The 16670-nt window shown below is 43.8% G+C and overlaps 2 protein-coding genes across 2 annotated transcripts in view; one reads left to right on the top strand and one right to left on the bottom strand.

The window, feature by feature from the left end:
* TRAPPC3L (trafficking protein particle complex subunit 3L) overlaps positions 1 to 16670 on the top strand; it is a 34776-nt gene that overhangs the window by 14223 nt on the left and 3883 nt on the right.
* On the bottom strand, positions 8318 to 16159 carry CALHM5 (calcium homeostasis modulator family member 5). Its single transcript, XM_047734496.1, has 2 exons — positions 15528 to 16159; positions 8318 to 12022 (listed from the first exon to the last, which is right to left on the bottom strand). Exons 1-2 carry the CDS (start codon positions 16065 to 16067, stop codon positions 11633 to 11635), a joined length of 930 nt encoding a protein of 309 aa, XP_047590452.1. The 5' UTR covers positions 16068 to 16159; the 3' UTR covers positions 8318 to 11632.

Raw genomic sequence — 16670 nt, 5'->3', positions numbered from 1 at the left:
GCGCAGAACCCCATCTCCCAACCCTGAGATCATGACCTGAGGCGAAAATCAAGAGTCAGACACTTAACCCACTGAGCCACTCAAGTGCCCCTCCTTTCTTTTTTTCTGATTATATTTGTCTTCCTTCATTTTCTAAATGCTGTACATGTTTAAAAGGAAGGCTTTTCCTAAGAGACATCATATCTCACAATTCTGGGTGTAAACTTAAGTGTAATACACCCAGCACAACTCACAACCCTTGAATTGTGTCCACATCCTAATTCTTTGCACAAAATTGAGAGACTCTTTTCTGTCCTTTGAATATTCTTGCTTTAATCAGGACAAAAATTTAAATCTCCATTCTAAAGTTGTCTCCATTCCAACCCACCACCCCCATCTTCCCCCTCCCCACCCATCCATGCACACACCCTCCTCCTCCTTGCACACAATTTATTTGAAGGGATGAACTAAGAAATGTGACCTGAGTGGCACAGAATAGAGGGAAACCTGGAAGCTTTTTATTACCAGGCAACGGCTGCCTTTTATTAAAATCTCCCACTGATGGCGGAGGTCTGGTCTTTGCTGATGATCCTGTCCGATGGTGAGGATCCCTTCAGGGCAGGGAGCCCCTCACTGCCCCTGCCCCGCCATCAGCATCATCAGATGATATGCCCTGGCTCAGCCTTCTGCCTTCCAGGACGCAGAGAGGAGGCTGGGTGCTCCCCACGCAGATGCTAATGGAGGGAAACTTCCACTCAGGCAATGCAGGTAATTCGGGTGAGAAGCAGGGATGGGTACGGGGTGGCTAACCACTCACCTCAACTACGTCGGCCAGCAGTTGGGACTCTCGGTTCAAAGACCCACCCTACACACCGCCATCCCAAAATGTTTAGGTGTCCTGCCACTGTCTTATGCCAGAATAGTGTGTAAATAGATGTTTGAGAATGTGGCCTTAATTGTATGTGCCTCCCACCCGCACCCAGAAGACTGGAGTGGGAAACAGAGGTATTAGAACACCAGGGTCCTCAGAGCCTGGGATGGATTTGGGCCCCGGACATTCCCCCTCATGTGACCTGCAAGGGGAGCTGAAGGGGTGGGTAGGGAGAAAGCCAGTGAAAGCCTGAGCCATCGATCCGAAGGGTCCAGACGGAAGTGGCACGTGCATGTTCATAGGTGACAGGGTACAACTGGAGAGACCAGGTCCCAGAGAGCTCCTACCCCTCCTCCTCCACCCTGCCCCACAGAGCAGGTAGGGCTGGATCCCAGGGGAGGGCACTCTAGGGGCCTCACCCTCAGCCATCCTAGAATTACTCTTCCTTTCTTCCCTAATCACATTAAGCCCAGGCAGAATATCTTCTTTTGCTATTAGTTACTATTTTTCTTTTCTTTTCTTTTCTTTTTTAATTTATTTATTTGACAGAGAGACAGCCAGAGAGGGAACACAAGCAGGGGGAGTGGGAGAGGGAGAAGGAGACTCCCCGCTGAGCGGGGAGCCTGAGGCAGGGCTGGATCCCAGGACCCTGGGACCATGATCTGAGCCAAAGGCAGACACTTAACGACTGAGTCATTCAGGAGCCCCTAATTACTGTTTTTCAAAGGCTAACACACAATGCAGCGTTGAGGGCCTATTGAATTGCTTTACTTTTTCCACTTTCCCAACAGATGATATTAAAATAAATGGGAGCCCTTGATAAACAGGGGTTGAATTCCATGCAAGTCACGGCCCAGCACCACACAGCATTCCAGAGAAGCCCAGCCACACAGCTCACTGAATGTCAGGCCATTTTCCTATTTAGTAACATTTCTGAGCAGGGAAGAAGGGAGTGGAAAAAATTAAATGGAAAGAAAAACCTTTATAGTTCTAAAATTCTCCATATTTAAAAAATGATGAATATTAACAGCAAAAGGAACTCATCGAGTATATTCAGAAATCTTCCCCTTGGGGCCAGAAATATAGCAGATGGATTATTAAAAGTAAGAAACTTGTTTAAAGGAATATAACCTTTTAGGCTTCAACCCCCCCACTGAGTGGGCAATCGCTATAAACACCCACACACACTTGATCTATTCCCCTTTGTACCTCTGGGAGGGGTGAGAGAAGAGAACGTAGGAAGATTTCTTCTGTGGGAAAGCGTGTGCACACGGCCAGCCACAAGGTCTGGGGACTCTGCTGACTGCTTAGGCCTAACCCAGCAGCGCACACCAGTTACTCACAGCAGAGCTCCCAAATCGAAGCGAGGCACCTGGGGGGAAATTACCCTGTAAGCTTTTATTAGGACGACACTTGTGTCATATTATTTTCCCTTTAGTCTCAGAAAAGTGTCTCTCAAGGTTCAGCTGTCAGTACATTCTGCAACTCGTCCCACCCCTTTCCTACACAGGTCCATCTTCCAGTTTTCTGCGTATCATCAGGTGTCCTAGCACATCTGGCTTTTTCTAGGCGTCTTATCTCCATGGCGCCGTTACCAAGGATGCCTCAATGCTGCAGATATGCCAGCCCATGACAATCTGGGCTGTGCTAACTTTCCGTTGGAGAGCCTCAGCTGTCTTTCTATCTCTTAACTCATTTGGTTGAAATTCATGAGAGCCTGAGTTAAAAACAAACAGAAGTGTGTACATTGAAAACAGCAATAAGGTTGGGAGCATCTCGTCGCTGTAACTATTTACAAGGGAATTCCTTCCCAGGAGATGAATACGGCCGAGGGAATACTCTGGGAGAATCAGAGCCCAAAGGCTGAAGAGGTACATCTGGGCCTAAGGGTTCAGAGACACATCAGGAAGACAGACACTCTGGGGCCTCCCTGCTCAGTATTCTTAATGCATGTCGGAAGATTTTGTTCAAACTTCCCCTGACCTCTCTGTGATGCTCCAGGGTAATGGTTCTCAATTCTTACTGTTCCATAGAATCACTTAGAGCTTTAAAATAAATAAATAAATAAAATAAAATCCAGATGCCCAGGCCCTACGTTTGCCCTGCTGAGTGATGGTCTCTGGAAATAAGACCCAGGCATCACAACTTTTAAAATGCTCCCAAGCGTGGGCGCCTGGGTGGCTCAGTGGGTTAAAGCCTCTGCCTTCGGCTCAGGTCATGATCCCAGGGTCCTGGAATCGAGCCCCACATCGGGCTCTCTGCTCAGCGGGGAACCTGCTTCCCTTCCTCTCTCTCTGCCTGCTTCTCTGCCTACTTGTGATCTCTGTCTGTTAAATAAATAAATAAAATCTTAAAAAAAAATAAAATTAAATAAATAAAATGCTCCCAAGCGATCTTCGTGGGCCCCTCTGCTTTAGAGCAAGAGTTTGCAAACTCTGTTCCTGGGTTGGTGCTTCAGGGTGATTGCTGGAAAGGCAGGGGCACTACGTGAAGGCTGCTCCTCTCCAGACTCTCAGTCCCAATCCTTCCAGAGCTGCCTCTCCTTTTGTCTCTTTAAGTGTTTCAAATAAAATAAAATATCATTGGAAAAAAAAAATGGACAGTGTTGATTGAAACAAAGCCCACCCCACCAGTGGTTGGGATGACTAGCTTACCTCTTGGGATGGAGGTAGGAAGAGAAGCTGGGTGTTCTAGGACATCACTCCAAAGTAGGAGGAAAATGATCAAACACAGGTTTGTGACTATATATATATGCAGTTAAAATATGTTTCCATATTTTAACTGCTTATTTCCTAGGGTCAGTGAGACCCATTCCTAGTTAGCCAGGTGTTTAGGGAAACAAGTTTTTTTAAACCCTAATTACTTTCCCTCATGTTTCCTCCCACAATTCAGATGCCAGAAAACAAAACAAAACAAAAACCCTGGGAGAAAGAAGCTTGTTCTGTTGATACAACAGCAATCATTATTAATGCTGACGCACATCCATTCGTGTTAAAATCTAGGAATAGGGCTCAGTTGGTTAAGCGACTGCCTTTGGCTCAGGTCATGATCCTGGAGTCCCAGAATCCAGTCCCACATTGGGCTCCCTGCTCAGCATGGAGTCTGCGTCTCCCTCTGACCCTCTCCCTGTCTCGTGTTCTCTCTTTCTCTCTCTCTCTCTCAAATAAATAAAATCTTTAAAAATATATATAGGAATAAAGTGTTGTTATAGTGCAACTAGTAACTATTTCATGGGTTATGTACTCTGCCCAGAGATGTATTTATTTTGAAGTATCATTCTTAAGCAGAATTACTCATATCACCAGAGTTCATAGTTTCCTTACTTAATCCTATTCCTGTAGATGATCTAGAGAATGTGATTACACAAAATAATTAATTCATTTCCTCCCATTTTCATCTCAGTTTTCATTACAATGTAAAACTGTTAAAGATTTTTCTCTAGCATGGGTATGGCTGTAGGGTCCGGAAATCTGAAACCGTAAAAAGGTGGTTTGTCATATGCACAGACAGAAAGATGGGCTCGAACGATATAAAAATTAAAGTCTAGAGACTACTCCAGATCTTTTGTGAACTTCCCAGTGCTGAAATCCCTTCTTTATCAAGTATAGTTTTTATTAAAGAAAATATTGGGAAGTTGGCCTTATTGATACAGGGAACTAGAAGCATAGTTTGAGCACAACTATTGCAAGTAATTTAGAAACCCAAGGTGGAAAATCTGTGCCGAATGGGAAAGAGGCCAGGAACGTTCAAGCTATCCATTAATTCCCAGGAGTGCCCCAAGAAGCTCATGATGGAATTCATGTGCTACTGATATAAGATTTAGGGCAACAGAGTTGAAACTTGGAGATGTCCTCATCCAACGCTCCGATTTTAACAACGAGGAAACATGTTGTTAAAAGTTAAATAATTACTTGAGAAGACACCAACATAAGACAACATTTCTGGGGTGGAAGCTAAGAGATCAGACGAACCCAGGTCCAAATTTAGACTCTATTCTCTTACCTGCAGCTTAACCTTGACCTGTTTGAACTTCAGTGTTCTTCATAAAAATAGAAACAATAATCCCTCCTCCCCAGTATGTTTGAGAAATTTTAAATATAAACCAGATGTAAAGTATCTGTCGCATAATAGGTCGTCAATAAACATTAATTCTGCCTTCCCTCTTTAGTGGAAGAGCAAAATTTAGAATATGATCTCTCTTACGGCTGCTAAGTGTTCTTTCTGCATAACTCAACCTTAACCAACTGAACAGTGAAAATATTATTTGAGGGGGGCCTCATTCTGTTAAGTGTCTGCCTTCTGCTCAGGTCATGACCTCAGGGTCCTGGGATCAAGTCCCACATTGGGGGTGGGGGGGTGGCTTCTGTCTCTGTGCTCTCTCTCTCTCTGTCAAATAAATAATAAATAAAATCTTTTAAAAAAAAAGAAAAGAAAAAGAAAATATTATTGAAGCTGCCTAAAAATAGATTTCCTTCCAGACTCAAATAGGACATTTTATATTTGTAATAAATATGTTCCAATTCTGAAAGGGATTAAACTAAGTCAATGCTCTTGATCAAAATCCTGCTCAAATAGGTGTCATTGCAAAGCCCCACTACATCTCTTGCTTGAACGTTTCTTTCTGGAGCTTCCCTCCATGCTCAGGCTCCAGCTTCCGTAGCTCAGCTTGTTCTTTGTCTCTCTGAAAATCTCGCTGTGTCCCAGGACACATTTTGGGCTTCATTAAGGTTTAGTCAGAAACCACGGTTATAATGATTAGAACCAGAGCCAGATCATTTCTTTCGTCAGCACCTCAAGGCAGTCTAGGCTCCCTTGGGAACTTTGGGCAATGATGGGATTGGGTTAAATATACGGTAACAATCAAGACCACAACCACACACAAAGGGAAGTCTTCACCCTTGCAGCTACCATAGACAAGGTCCATATGTGGGTCCCCTGCTCTTTGCTATTTACCTCATAGGTCAGGGGCTACAAATGTCAAAAAGTAGTGACTCTTCTGTTCTAGAGGTAGGCAGAGGGAAGGGAGAAGGTAGGAATAGATGAAATAAGAATCAAGACCACAAGATTAATTTAGTTGTTAAAAATTTTTAAATTAATGAAATTCCAGTAAGAGCACAGCAGTGGCTTAGCTCTGAATCCCAAACCGTGAAGTTTCTTGAAAATCATATGATGCAACAAGGAGAAGAAGAGGAAATTTACAAATCCCAGTTTCTTAAAACAAGAGAAAATGTTTCTCCACAATGAAAGAATGTAACTTGGAGCAGGGAAAGGTGATCCAAGAGACCTACCTGAAGGCCAATCTAGTAACAGTATTGGACTTTAAATACTTTAAAGATGTGAAACTACAGGTTTTCCTGGGTGGCTCAGTTGGTTAAGTGTGCCTGCCTTGACACACTTGATCTCAAGGTCCTGGGATAGAGCCTAGCACTAGGGGTCAGTCTGCTTCTCCTTCTCCCTTTGCCCCTCCCCCCAACTCTCCTACCCCCGCTCATGCTCTCTTGCATTCTCTTTCTCTCAAATAAATAATAAATATTAAAAAAAAAAAGAAAGTGAAAATACAAGCAAAAACATTATGCTAGAAATAAATCAGGATGGCACTGGATTTTTCCTCAGCAACATCCAGTAACAACAGAAAACGGACTAACACGTAAAATACACTCAAGTAGAGAAAGTGTAAACCAGCTAAGCTGTCCTTCAAGTAGAGAACACGCCAACATGTGACTAAGAATTCAGGGAATAGTATTCCTGAGAACCTTTGCTGAGAATGATACTAGAGGATCCAACCAGGCAAGCAGGAGCTGACTGACAACTCCTCAGCAGAAGAACTGAGGTGAGCATAGCATTTATTTCATCGCATAACTCTCATGAAAATTTGCAAGCATACACAAATGTAAAGAGCACGTTTTATAAATCCCACGTACTACCTACCCAGGTTCAATAAGTATCCATCTTTGCCATTTCTCGTATCATCTTTCAGCTACCCCCCTTTTTTGTGCTGAAATATTTTATTTTTTTAAGATTTTATTTCTTTATATCAGAGAGAGAGAGAGAGTGCGCGTGCAAGTGAGGGGGAGGGGCCCAGGGAGAAGCAGACTCCTCACTGAGCAGGGAGCCCAACTTGGGGCTTGATCCCAGGACCTGAGGGGAAGGCAGATGCTTAATGGCCTGAGCCACCCGGGCACCTCTGTGCTGAAATATTATAAAGAACATTCTTTTTCTTTAAGATTTTATCTATTTATTTGAAAGAGAGAGAGAGTGAGCACAAGTAGGGGGAGGGGCAGAGGGAGAAGCAGACTCCCACTTTAGCGAGGATCCTGATGTGGGACTCTGATCCCAGGACCCAGAGATCATGACCTGAGCTGAAGGCAGATGTTTAACGGACTGAGCCACCCAGGTGTCCTTAAAGAAGATTCTAAACAATATGTTAATTTACACAGAAACAATATGCATCTGTAACTGGAAGGGACTTTTTAAAAAATATAAACTGCCATGCCACTATTATACATAACATGGTATATATTTTCTATACATGTGTTTAATTTGTAATATTATTATAAATAATTCCCCGAAATCATCTAACACCCATTTAATACTCATTCATCTTCCCCTAAATATCACAAAGCCATCCTGTTAGAGCCGGCTGTATGAAACAGTCCACACACACGGCTCATGTGTTGCTTTTGTTCTTATGTCTCTCCCGTCTCTTTTTTTCCCCATTTTTCATGCCATCGGTCTATAGAAGACTGTGTCGTGTGTCACACAGAATGTCCTGTATCATCGATTTACTTGGTCGCTTCCTCATTAACTTGTTCCCTTTGGCCTGTATCTCCTACAAAGCAGTAATTGGGTCTCAATACTCGATTTGATTCAGACCAAATTTTTCAGGACACATTTGACAGGTGATCCTGGGGACTTGCTCTTGCACTGTGCAGCATAGGGAGGCACGGAACCTCTGGCCGTCCCATTTTTAGCGACGCTAAAGAACATGAGTGGCTTCAAGTGGTGTGGGCTGCTTCCCACTGTGCTTTCCCCTAGGAGCTGAGAATTTGTTATTTCTTGCGTAGGTCCATTATGTCCGTAGGGGTAGCACAATGGTTATTTTCTAATTCTGAAGAGCACTACAAAGAATCAAATCATGATATGCATAAAGAAATAGCTTTTTCATGTACTCGACTAAGCACGACTTAGAAGATACCATGGGAAAAAGAAACCATGGAGTAGAACAGAAAAGAAGAATGCCTAGAAATACAGAAAAGTTACAAAACTTGTGTGAGGAAAACTTTAAACTATTTCTGAAGGACAAAGGGTAGCTTTGAATAAATGGAAAAGAAATGGAAGGGCATCCCGTGTTCCCAGACAGGTTGATAACATCATAACCGAGGTGTCTAATTCAGGAGCTCTGAGTGGGACCCAAGGTTCTGAATCTCATCTAGCCTGCCTTCCCAAGCATGGCCTCTTTATGCTTTCGAGCAGCCTCAAGGTGTGGTCTCTGGGCCAAGAGCATGAGCATCCACTGAGAACTCGGTTACAAATGCAAATTCTCTTGCCTCACCCCAGACCTACCAAATCAGACACTCTGGTCTCAGCAGTCTCCATGTTAACAAATCCTCTGGAGGATTCTGACATGAGCTACAAGTTTGAGAACTACGGCTCTAGCGTTTCTAAAATTTAAGTTGTGTAGGAATCACCTAAGATCCTGTCAGAGTGAAGACTTGATTCAACAGGTCTGGGATGGGGTCTGATTCTGCCTGGCTGGCCACCTCCCTCATGGTGCTGATGGTCTGAGACAACACTTGGAGGAGCGAGACTAGAGGAACAATCTGTTTCTAGTTCACTCAAGGCCAACTCATCCTGTCCCCTCCGCTCCCGTTTTGTTCTAGGTATTAATGACAAATCATATGTTACTTCTCTCAGTGGTATGTTTATTTTAAACAGAATTTAACCCACAGAAGTGTGTTCCTCTCACAACGAATTCAGCCAGAAGTAATTGGAAATTAATCTCGGGCTTTGGTGGAACAGTTTTGGAGAGACACCTATCTGGCATCTGTTAAATTGTGCCATTGAGGATATACTGTTAAATGGAATCTAGATTAACAAATTAGGGAAAAGCTTATGCATGAAGAGAATCTTTGTATAAATCTATGTCTAAATTTGATTCGCCTCCACTTTCTCTCCCTTAATAAATTCTGATTTTCCGGAATTAGGTTTAGGCTATCTATTGATTCCTGGTGTCCCCAAATTTGGTGGTTTAAAACAATCAACATTTATTTGAGCTCACGATTTCCTGGGCCTGGGATTTAGGCAAGACACAAAGGCAGTGCCCTGCAATGTCTGCGGCCTCTGAAGGGGCAGCTCAAAAGTCTGGATGGTTGGAAGGGATCCACTAGGACCAAAGACCTGTGATCTTTTTTCTGTCTGTTGGTTCCGTTCTCTGGTTCTTCTCTATGTCATGTCTACTGAGACCGGCTGGGATGACTTCTTCACTGATGCATCTGGCATCTAAGCTAGAACGACTGGGACAGCTGGGCTGACCAGGCTTCTCCCTCTCTCTGTCTCTCTTTCCTGGTTAGCTTGGCCTTCTTCAGAACTTGGAGCTTTCAGGGTAATAAGACTTCTTGGATGGCGGCTGGCTTCTGCCAGACCGAGCATTGCCAGAAATAAGGCACAAGCTGCAACACTTGCACAGTCTGGCTTCACTCTGCCAGAGGCTGTTGGTTGAGGAAGGCCAGATTCAAGGGGCAAAGGATAAGACTCCATCTTTCCATTGGATCTGATGAGCTGCGTTACCATGGTTAGGTTTTATTAAAGTGAAACCCAGATGCACCAAAGATGCAGTGAAGTTGGTTGGTTAGAATCAATGTAAATGAGAAAAAAAAAAAAAAGCTAGTTTTATGAGCTTCTTTGAAAGGCTCAAGGGAGCCTGTGGTTGGCATCTCTTCCTCCCTCTGCCTTCAGTGACCTCACCGGGGTAACTTGAATCTGTGCCATAGAAATTGGCAAACAGTTCGAACCGGGATTTTTTAAACAGCCAGTTGTTAAATATTAATCACACACCATGTTTAAAATCCAAGTAATATACCAAATAGATTGCAAATAGATTGCCACTTTCCATCCTCTACCTTCCACTGTCCCACCTAAACACACACACACACACACCTGAGCCTGCTTTAAGTTCCCAAGGATGTATTCTGGGTCTTAATACGTTTACGGTCCTTTCTTCAACTGGGGATAAGGTCCATGGTCATAAAGGTTCATTCCCCAGATTCACCAGCTAGGGGGCCAGGACTCTTTGTGATATAAGGTGTGAGCCATAGCGTAAGATATAGTGTCTCTTCCTTACACATTAGTTCTGCTAAGAGATACGGGGGGAACTTAAACATAAACATATACATATATATAATATATACATATATTAAATACATATATATGTATAGATTTAAACTAATGTATATGTTAGTAAATATGTGTAGATTTAAGCTATACATATATGTGTATATATATATAACCTTGGACCCCCCCATACATATATGTATATGTCCATACATATGTGTATATATCTATATTTAAACTAACATGGGTATATTACATAATAGAATACGCAAAAATTGCATTATTTCTGATAAACATAAAACTGCAGAACAGTTCTACACTAGCATTGCCTTGACAGTTTCCCCAAACATCTAGTCAGGGCCAACTTACCCATTCGTCATAGTAGGTACTATGCCTAGGGCCCGTGATACTTTTAGGGGCTCATGAAAGTGTTTTTAATTTCTTTTAAAATCAGAAGAAAATAAGTGAACTTTTGGGTTGAAAAATGTTTTAGTATATACTATTAATGTACTTGTCTTTCTATTAACACATTCATAAATGTGTGTGCGTGTTTTAATGTAGAAAGGGGTCCATGAAGGCAGAAGTTCCTAGGGCCCCCAAAAGCCATAATATGGCCCTGCCTGTAGGGACATACTTTCAGTGCACAGTGGAATCATGTGAAAAGCTCTGAATTTTAGGCATCATATACTTTCAATGTGTTATTCTTGAGAACTGCTGACTTCAGATTCCAAGGAAATGAATTCCAAATGGTAGAATTTCATATGTCCTTGAAAGGCAGTAGAATAGATTTGCAGGACAAGGATTTCCTCTGACTACACCGCAGATCCCACTGTCTACGGCCGTCTGTGAAGAGTCTTGTACTTACTCCCAAGTTACCACTTTTGCCCCCAGATGCCACAACCAATATTTACATAAAGTGGCTGAACTTCTGGCATGAGTCCCACTGTCAAACCATAAAATCTTAGAACTTGAAGCCACTGGGGATGCCTGGGTGGCTCAGTCCATGAAGCATCTGCCTTTGGCTCAGGTCATGATCCTGGCATCCTGGGATCAAGCCCTGAGTCATCATTGGGCCCGCTCAATGGAGAGTCTACTTCTCCCTCTCCCCTTCTGCCCCTCACTCCCCCACTGCACGCATGCTCTCTCTTTCTTTATCAAATGAATAAACAAAATTTATAAAAAAAAAAAAAAACAAGAACCTGAAGCCACTGAACCCCAAGCCACATCAGTGGAAGAGCACCTTCTTCACCATCCTTGACCACACACTCTGCATCCGTTTCAGCACATCCAGACACTGCCTGCCCTTGGGAGCTGCAAATCTCTTCCCTTCGGGTTCTTGTCCTCAAGGAAATACCATGAGAAAACACAGAGACACAGTGGTCGCTAGTGATGCAGCAAAAATGTCAGAATGAATGTACCGCTGAACACCATGAGTCCGCGGCCGTGGATGCGCTACACGCTGTGGGCAGTACCCACAAGCACCATTGTGGTCTCATCGTCCTCAGGGCCAAGGTCCAGGCCATCCTCCACCACCCTATGCAGGGTGCTGTAATGCTGCTGGCTTTGGTGGAAAGAATGGAGCTTGGAAGCCGCCTCCCAGGCTGCAAAGGTTGGCATGGGTAAGACATCTGGCCTCTTTTTTTCAAAAAAGCATTTCACGTTTCTCTCACTCAGCTTGTTGGCGTATTCCAGGAATGTATTTTCCAACTGCTCCTTCTCCTTTTGTGTATACGTCTTCCAAAAACTCAGCTGAAGGTAGCTAACTTTAGATCGGCAGCGAGCACAACAAGTGGTGAGCAGAGAGAAGAAAGATGCCGAACAAATGATGAACCAACCTAGAATCTAAGAAAGAAAGATCTTGAGGATGTGCAAAAGCACAGCCACTTCTCAGGGAGCACAGATGGTGTTACTGGTCAGCATATGACCCAGTTAATACCACAGTCATTGCCGCTATCTCAGTGGAAGTCCTTCATATTCATTTTTTAATCATTCTTGTTTAATGATCAAAGGAAAGTGCAGGTTTACCTAATCCCTATCATTCATCCCACCCACCACTGCTGGTATGCAAAGAAATAACCAGAAGGCAGACAAATGGAAAAGAGCAAAAATATAAATTATCCAAGAATCAGCTAAACCACCCCCTGAAAGAGTATTAATTGTTAAAGGAAATAATTCCATGCATGAGTGAATATGATCATTGGAGGAAATGAGCATTTCCTCAGCCCGGAGCTGTCAGCATTGGTAAGTACATGTTCATGGCTAGTGACCGATTTTTCCATATTACTTTGTTTGCGGAGAAAAACAGATCCTCTCTGAGAGAAATCCCATGAGTGACCATCCATGATAAAGTGAGAGAGACATAATACAAAGGGGAAACTGAAGCTAGAAGAATTGAAAGGCCTCAAAAAAGCCAAGGGAAAAAAAAATTAGAGTCATTCTAAACCTTCAGGATAGTTGGTTCTGAATTTTGGTAATTGGGGAAAAAAATTCCTTTCTGAGTACAAACTGGTTCAACCCGCTTTTTTTTTTTCCTGAATTTTAAGAGCAGAACTCTAAATAGCTCAACTGACCTTCTAAACTTCCTTGTTGTTCTTAATTATATTTGTCAAAATTGGAATTAATCTCCTATTTGGACAACTAACAGAGCCCTTTCACAGTCTCTCTTGACATTTTCATTAAGTGACTCTTGGTATTTCTCAGCAAATGGGCCTATTTGAAAATAGAAGCAATAATCTGCAAATGAGCCCATTACGACCATAACAGAACTACCAACAAGCCCTGATGCTTTAAATCCGGAGTTCCCACATGCGGGCTCACGCTGTGGGGCCATCGTGAAGGCCCCAGACTCCCACGAACGCCAACTCTGGAACGGGCACTAGGTGGGTTTAAATCTCAGCCTTCCCCTCCCTACAGGTGTTCTCATTTCCTATGGGTGCCTCATTTCCTCAATTGTAAAATGGCAGTTCCCCACCTCAGAGGGGAGTTTGGGGGATTAAAATAAGACAATGAAGACACACATATGCATTCAGGAAGCGTTAGCTGGTATCATGTGCTGCTATTTTTCAAACATACTGACATTTATGTAAAAGCGTTTCTGAACTCATGGTTCTTTGTGGCATGATTTATGAATGAGGCACCGGTCCTATCATGTGAAAGTCCCATAGTTACCTTGAATCACTTGTGATCTTCCCCTTCTCTTCTCTTCTACCTTCCTCTTTCCACACAGCCGGGCCTCCTATGGGCCAGCAGGCCATCTCACCACAGTATCCGAGCCAGTTCTGCTCGAGTTATACTATTTGATCGACCACAGATCTTGGTCTGATCTCAGCGTCACCATGCTCTCACCTGAGGGCTGAGCCCTGAGCCCTCTTGTTCGTCGCCAGTTCACAGTACGGAGACCCTGGCTAGACGTGGTAGACGCTCCAGCCCCAGCCCTCCGCATGTTCCATTCCGCATGACTCCCCTCTCTCAAACCCGGCAGTTTGCTCATTCATTTAGAACTCGGACTGTGTGCCAGCAGCTTTACGCCCATGTATGTCCGTCATCTCTACACCTTCCAGCAAACTCCCAAGGTAGGTGTTAATCGTCCCAACTGTGAGGAAACAGGGGCTCAGAGGGGTCAAACCATGAGCTTGGGGTCGCAGAGTGGTAAGTGGTGAACTCAGGATTCAAACCCCAAGCTGGCCAACTCGAAGACCAACCTCTGGCCACTAGTCCTCTCGACTTGCTTAAAATAGAGAGCTGCCCAGCTGGATTTCTTGTTTCCTTGGCCCAGCCACGGATGGGGCACTTTTTCCACCCCACCCACACACCCAACTATTGATCTGGACTGTTTGTCACTCCTTCCTGGCTGAACCACTGCGGTCAGCACCTGCCGTTGGCACCGCTCCCCTTGTCCACATCCCACACGCATCCTCCCCTAGAAATCAGCCCCAGGTCCTTCTCATTCTGCTGAAAAGTAAACAGGTGGTGTGCCCGGGCTAAGCGATGACAGGATGTGCATGATTTCCTTATGCCTGTGTTTAGAGAAGAAAAGCTCACACGGTGATAAATGTTTGGACCTGGCACTGACTGAATAGAGTCTGGTGCCTGCGGACATAAATCATAAATCACTCATTGTATCATAACATTCGGAATTAATACCTTCCTTCAACAAAAGAAGGAAGACGTTTGGGATCCTGGCATGTTTTTATCTCAGATGTGCTTTATGCATTAAACAAAAGCTTTTGTCTGGGGGCATTTTTAAGCTTATCTGTTCGTGTAAAAAGTACGGTGTGACTCTTCTGCTGACCAGCTTCGGAAAGTATGATTTTAAAACCAGACTGCCCAGATGGCTTGTTGAAAAGGCGAGTCCTTGTTGAAAAAGTAAAAAATTATACTCCTTTCAGTGCACTTTTTTTTCCTGAAACAAATGGCATTCCTGACAAATTGTGGGTCTGTTTATCTACTCTGATTAGCTGTTGTGGTTTGGGGACTGTAACCCCACGACTCACGACTCACGAGGAGGAACTCCTTTTCCGGAGGCCAGGGAAGGCGTCCCATCTGGATTTGTGCACAGGTACCTGGAAGGATGACAAGCTACTTCCTGGTGTCAGTTAGGTAAAGCTACGGTTTCCCTCTGTTCAATAAAACAGTGTCCCAAATAAAGCATTACTTGAGCTGCTCAAGTAATATAAGAACATTTTCAGCTGTAGCAGGTAAAAAGAGCAGAGGACGGAACCTCCCTAGAGAATACGGTCCCTTTTCACTAACGGCTATTTAAAGACTGCCAACGCCCATGTAACACAGGAAATTTTTCTCAATCTTGACAATATTTATACACAGAGATAACAGGTGCCAGAAATCATTTGAGGGGATCTCTACACGTAATTATATTACGTGCCTCTTTGAAAAACATTTGGTTCAGCTCTATTTTAATAGATGAATGCTATCTGCACGTGTTTTTCTGAGAAACCAGTTTGAAAATAAATAATTGATAGGAGGCAGTGATTTCTAATTACAGCTCTGTCATTAACACTCAATTATGAGTTAGTGCCATGCATTATTTACCAAGTCAACCCAGAGAGATTGTTCTAAAAGCACTTAAGGATTGACATATGCATAACCCAGAAGATACTTTCTTTTTGGAAATAGGAAAGACCATCCCATCAGCAATTTTACCAAACCACCAACGCCTAAAAAGCTTTTCCTGAGATTGTCTTCATGCTGCACTGTGTTCCAATTTTCCTTTCATTTCAAAATGTTCTAGCAGGATTCAGACTCAGCTCTGCCTGAAAGGAGGCCCCGAGAGAAGAGAGAATCCTTCAAGCTCCTGCTGGGAGAGAAAGGAGAGTCTGTCCTTCCTTACCTGCGACTGGGCTTGAAGGGATAGCTTCACTTCTTCGTTGTCCGCGGGTGTCATGCTGGTTTTGCCACAAGAGACTTTGTGAAGTTCATCCCAGCACTCTTGGGGTTTGCCCTTGCAAATCAGTCCCAGGAGTCTGGAACTTTTGGTCCCGCTCATGGCACATTCATAAAACGTCCCGTTGAGCAGAGCCACAGAAAGCCACATTGTCGGAGCCACCAATGAACTCAGAGCGATCTGGCCGAGGACATAGACAAAGCGGCAACTGTGACCTTTGGCGAAGATTTTCCTGGGATTCACACAGCAGCCTGTGAAGAGCCTCCAAAACTTGCTGTTCAGAAAGAATCCCAGAATCAGCAACACCCAAGCAGGAGCAAACAGGAAAACCAGCCCATAGACCACGTTCTCAGTGCTGCAGGGACACTTAAAAGCCACTAGCGAAAAGAGACGCTCACTCCCCAGGGTCAGCAGAGCCATGAAGCTGTAGCCAATAACAGTTTTCTGGTTGAAGAAGAATTTTAAAATCCCTTGAAAAGCATCCATGCTGAAGGCACACCAAGGGAAATGGCTTTGCTTATTTATCTGGGGAGCAGCTGTGGCAGTGGCCAGGGGTGGAGCTCTTTCTTCCTTAGAAACAAACATTCCTCCTTCTCAGACTGAATTCAGCCAGATAAGGAAACAATGTCATTCCCCAGGAATGACTGTTTCCCAACTGTGTCCAGATAATGCCTCCTACTGGTGGATTTAACGCTGTGGAACCTGGGCCGAAACACAGAGACTCAGAGTAGATTCAAAGGGCACTGCTTCCATTTTCTATTATTTTCACGTGGCTTGGATTCTCAATCACAGCAATAATAGTCCAGGAATTTTCCAGTCAGAGGAACCAACATGAGCAGAACGAGGTTTCACTGGGAGCCAAAGCACGTCTCTAGGAGGGGAGTTTCATAATGCCTTTTCCCTCACTGCTGCTTTGCCTTAAGATCTGGAAGATTCATTTTGCATCCTCTTAAACTGACTAGTGGCAGAGATTTGAGTCAAATTTTAGGATTTGGGCTATGTGAAATTTAGATGGAAAAGTTTAGGGAACATTTGAGTTTGAATGAAAGACAAAATGAGAAGGGTCCTCATCGTTTCTTTCCCAGGAGA

This window comes from Lutra lutra, chromosome 6, assembly GCF_902655055.1.
Source record: "Lutra lutra chromosome 6, mLutLut1.2, whole genome shotgun sequence".
Lineage (NCBI taxonomy): Eukaryota > Metazoa > Chordata > Mammalia > Carnivora > Mustelidae > Lutra > Lutra lutra.
This window is presented reverse-complemented; position numbering and strand designations above follow the sequence as displayed.

Bases quoted from the DNA above. Each gene is read 5' to 3' on its own strand.
- CALHM5 (XM_047734496.1), bottom strand. From the start codon at position 16,067: ATGGATGCTTTTCAAGGGATTTTAAAATTCTTCTTCAACCAGAAAACT. The intron at 12,023-15,527 runs GTAAGGAAGGAC...TTTCTTTCTTAG, and splicing joins CCCTTCAAGCCCAGTCGCAG to ATTCTAGGTTGGTTCATCAT.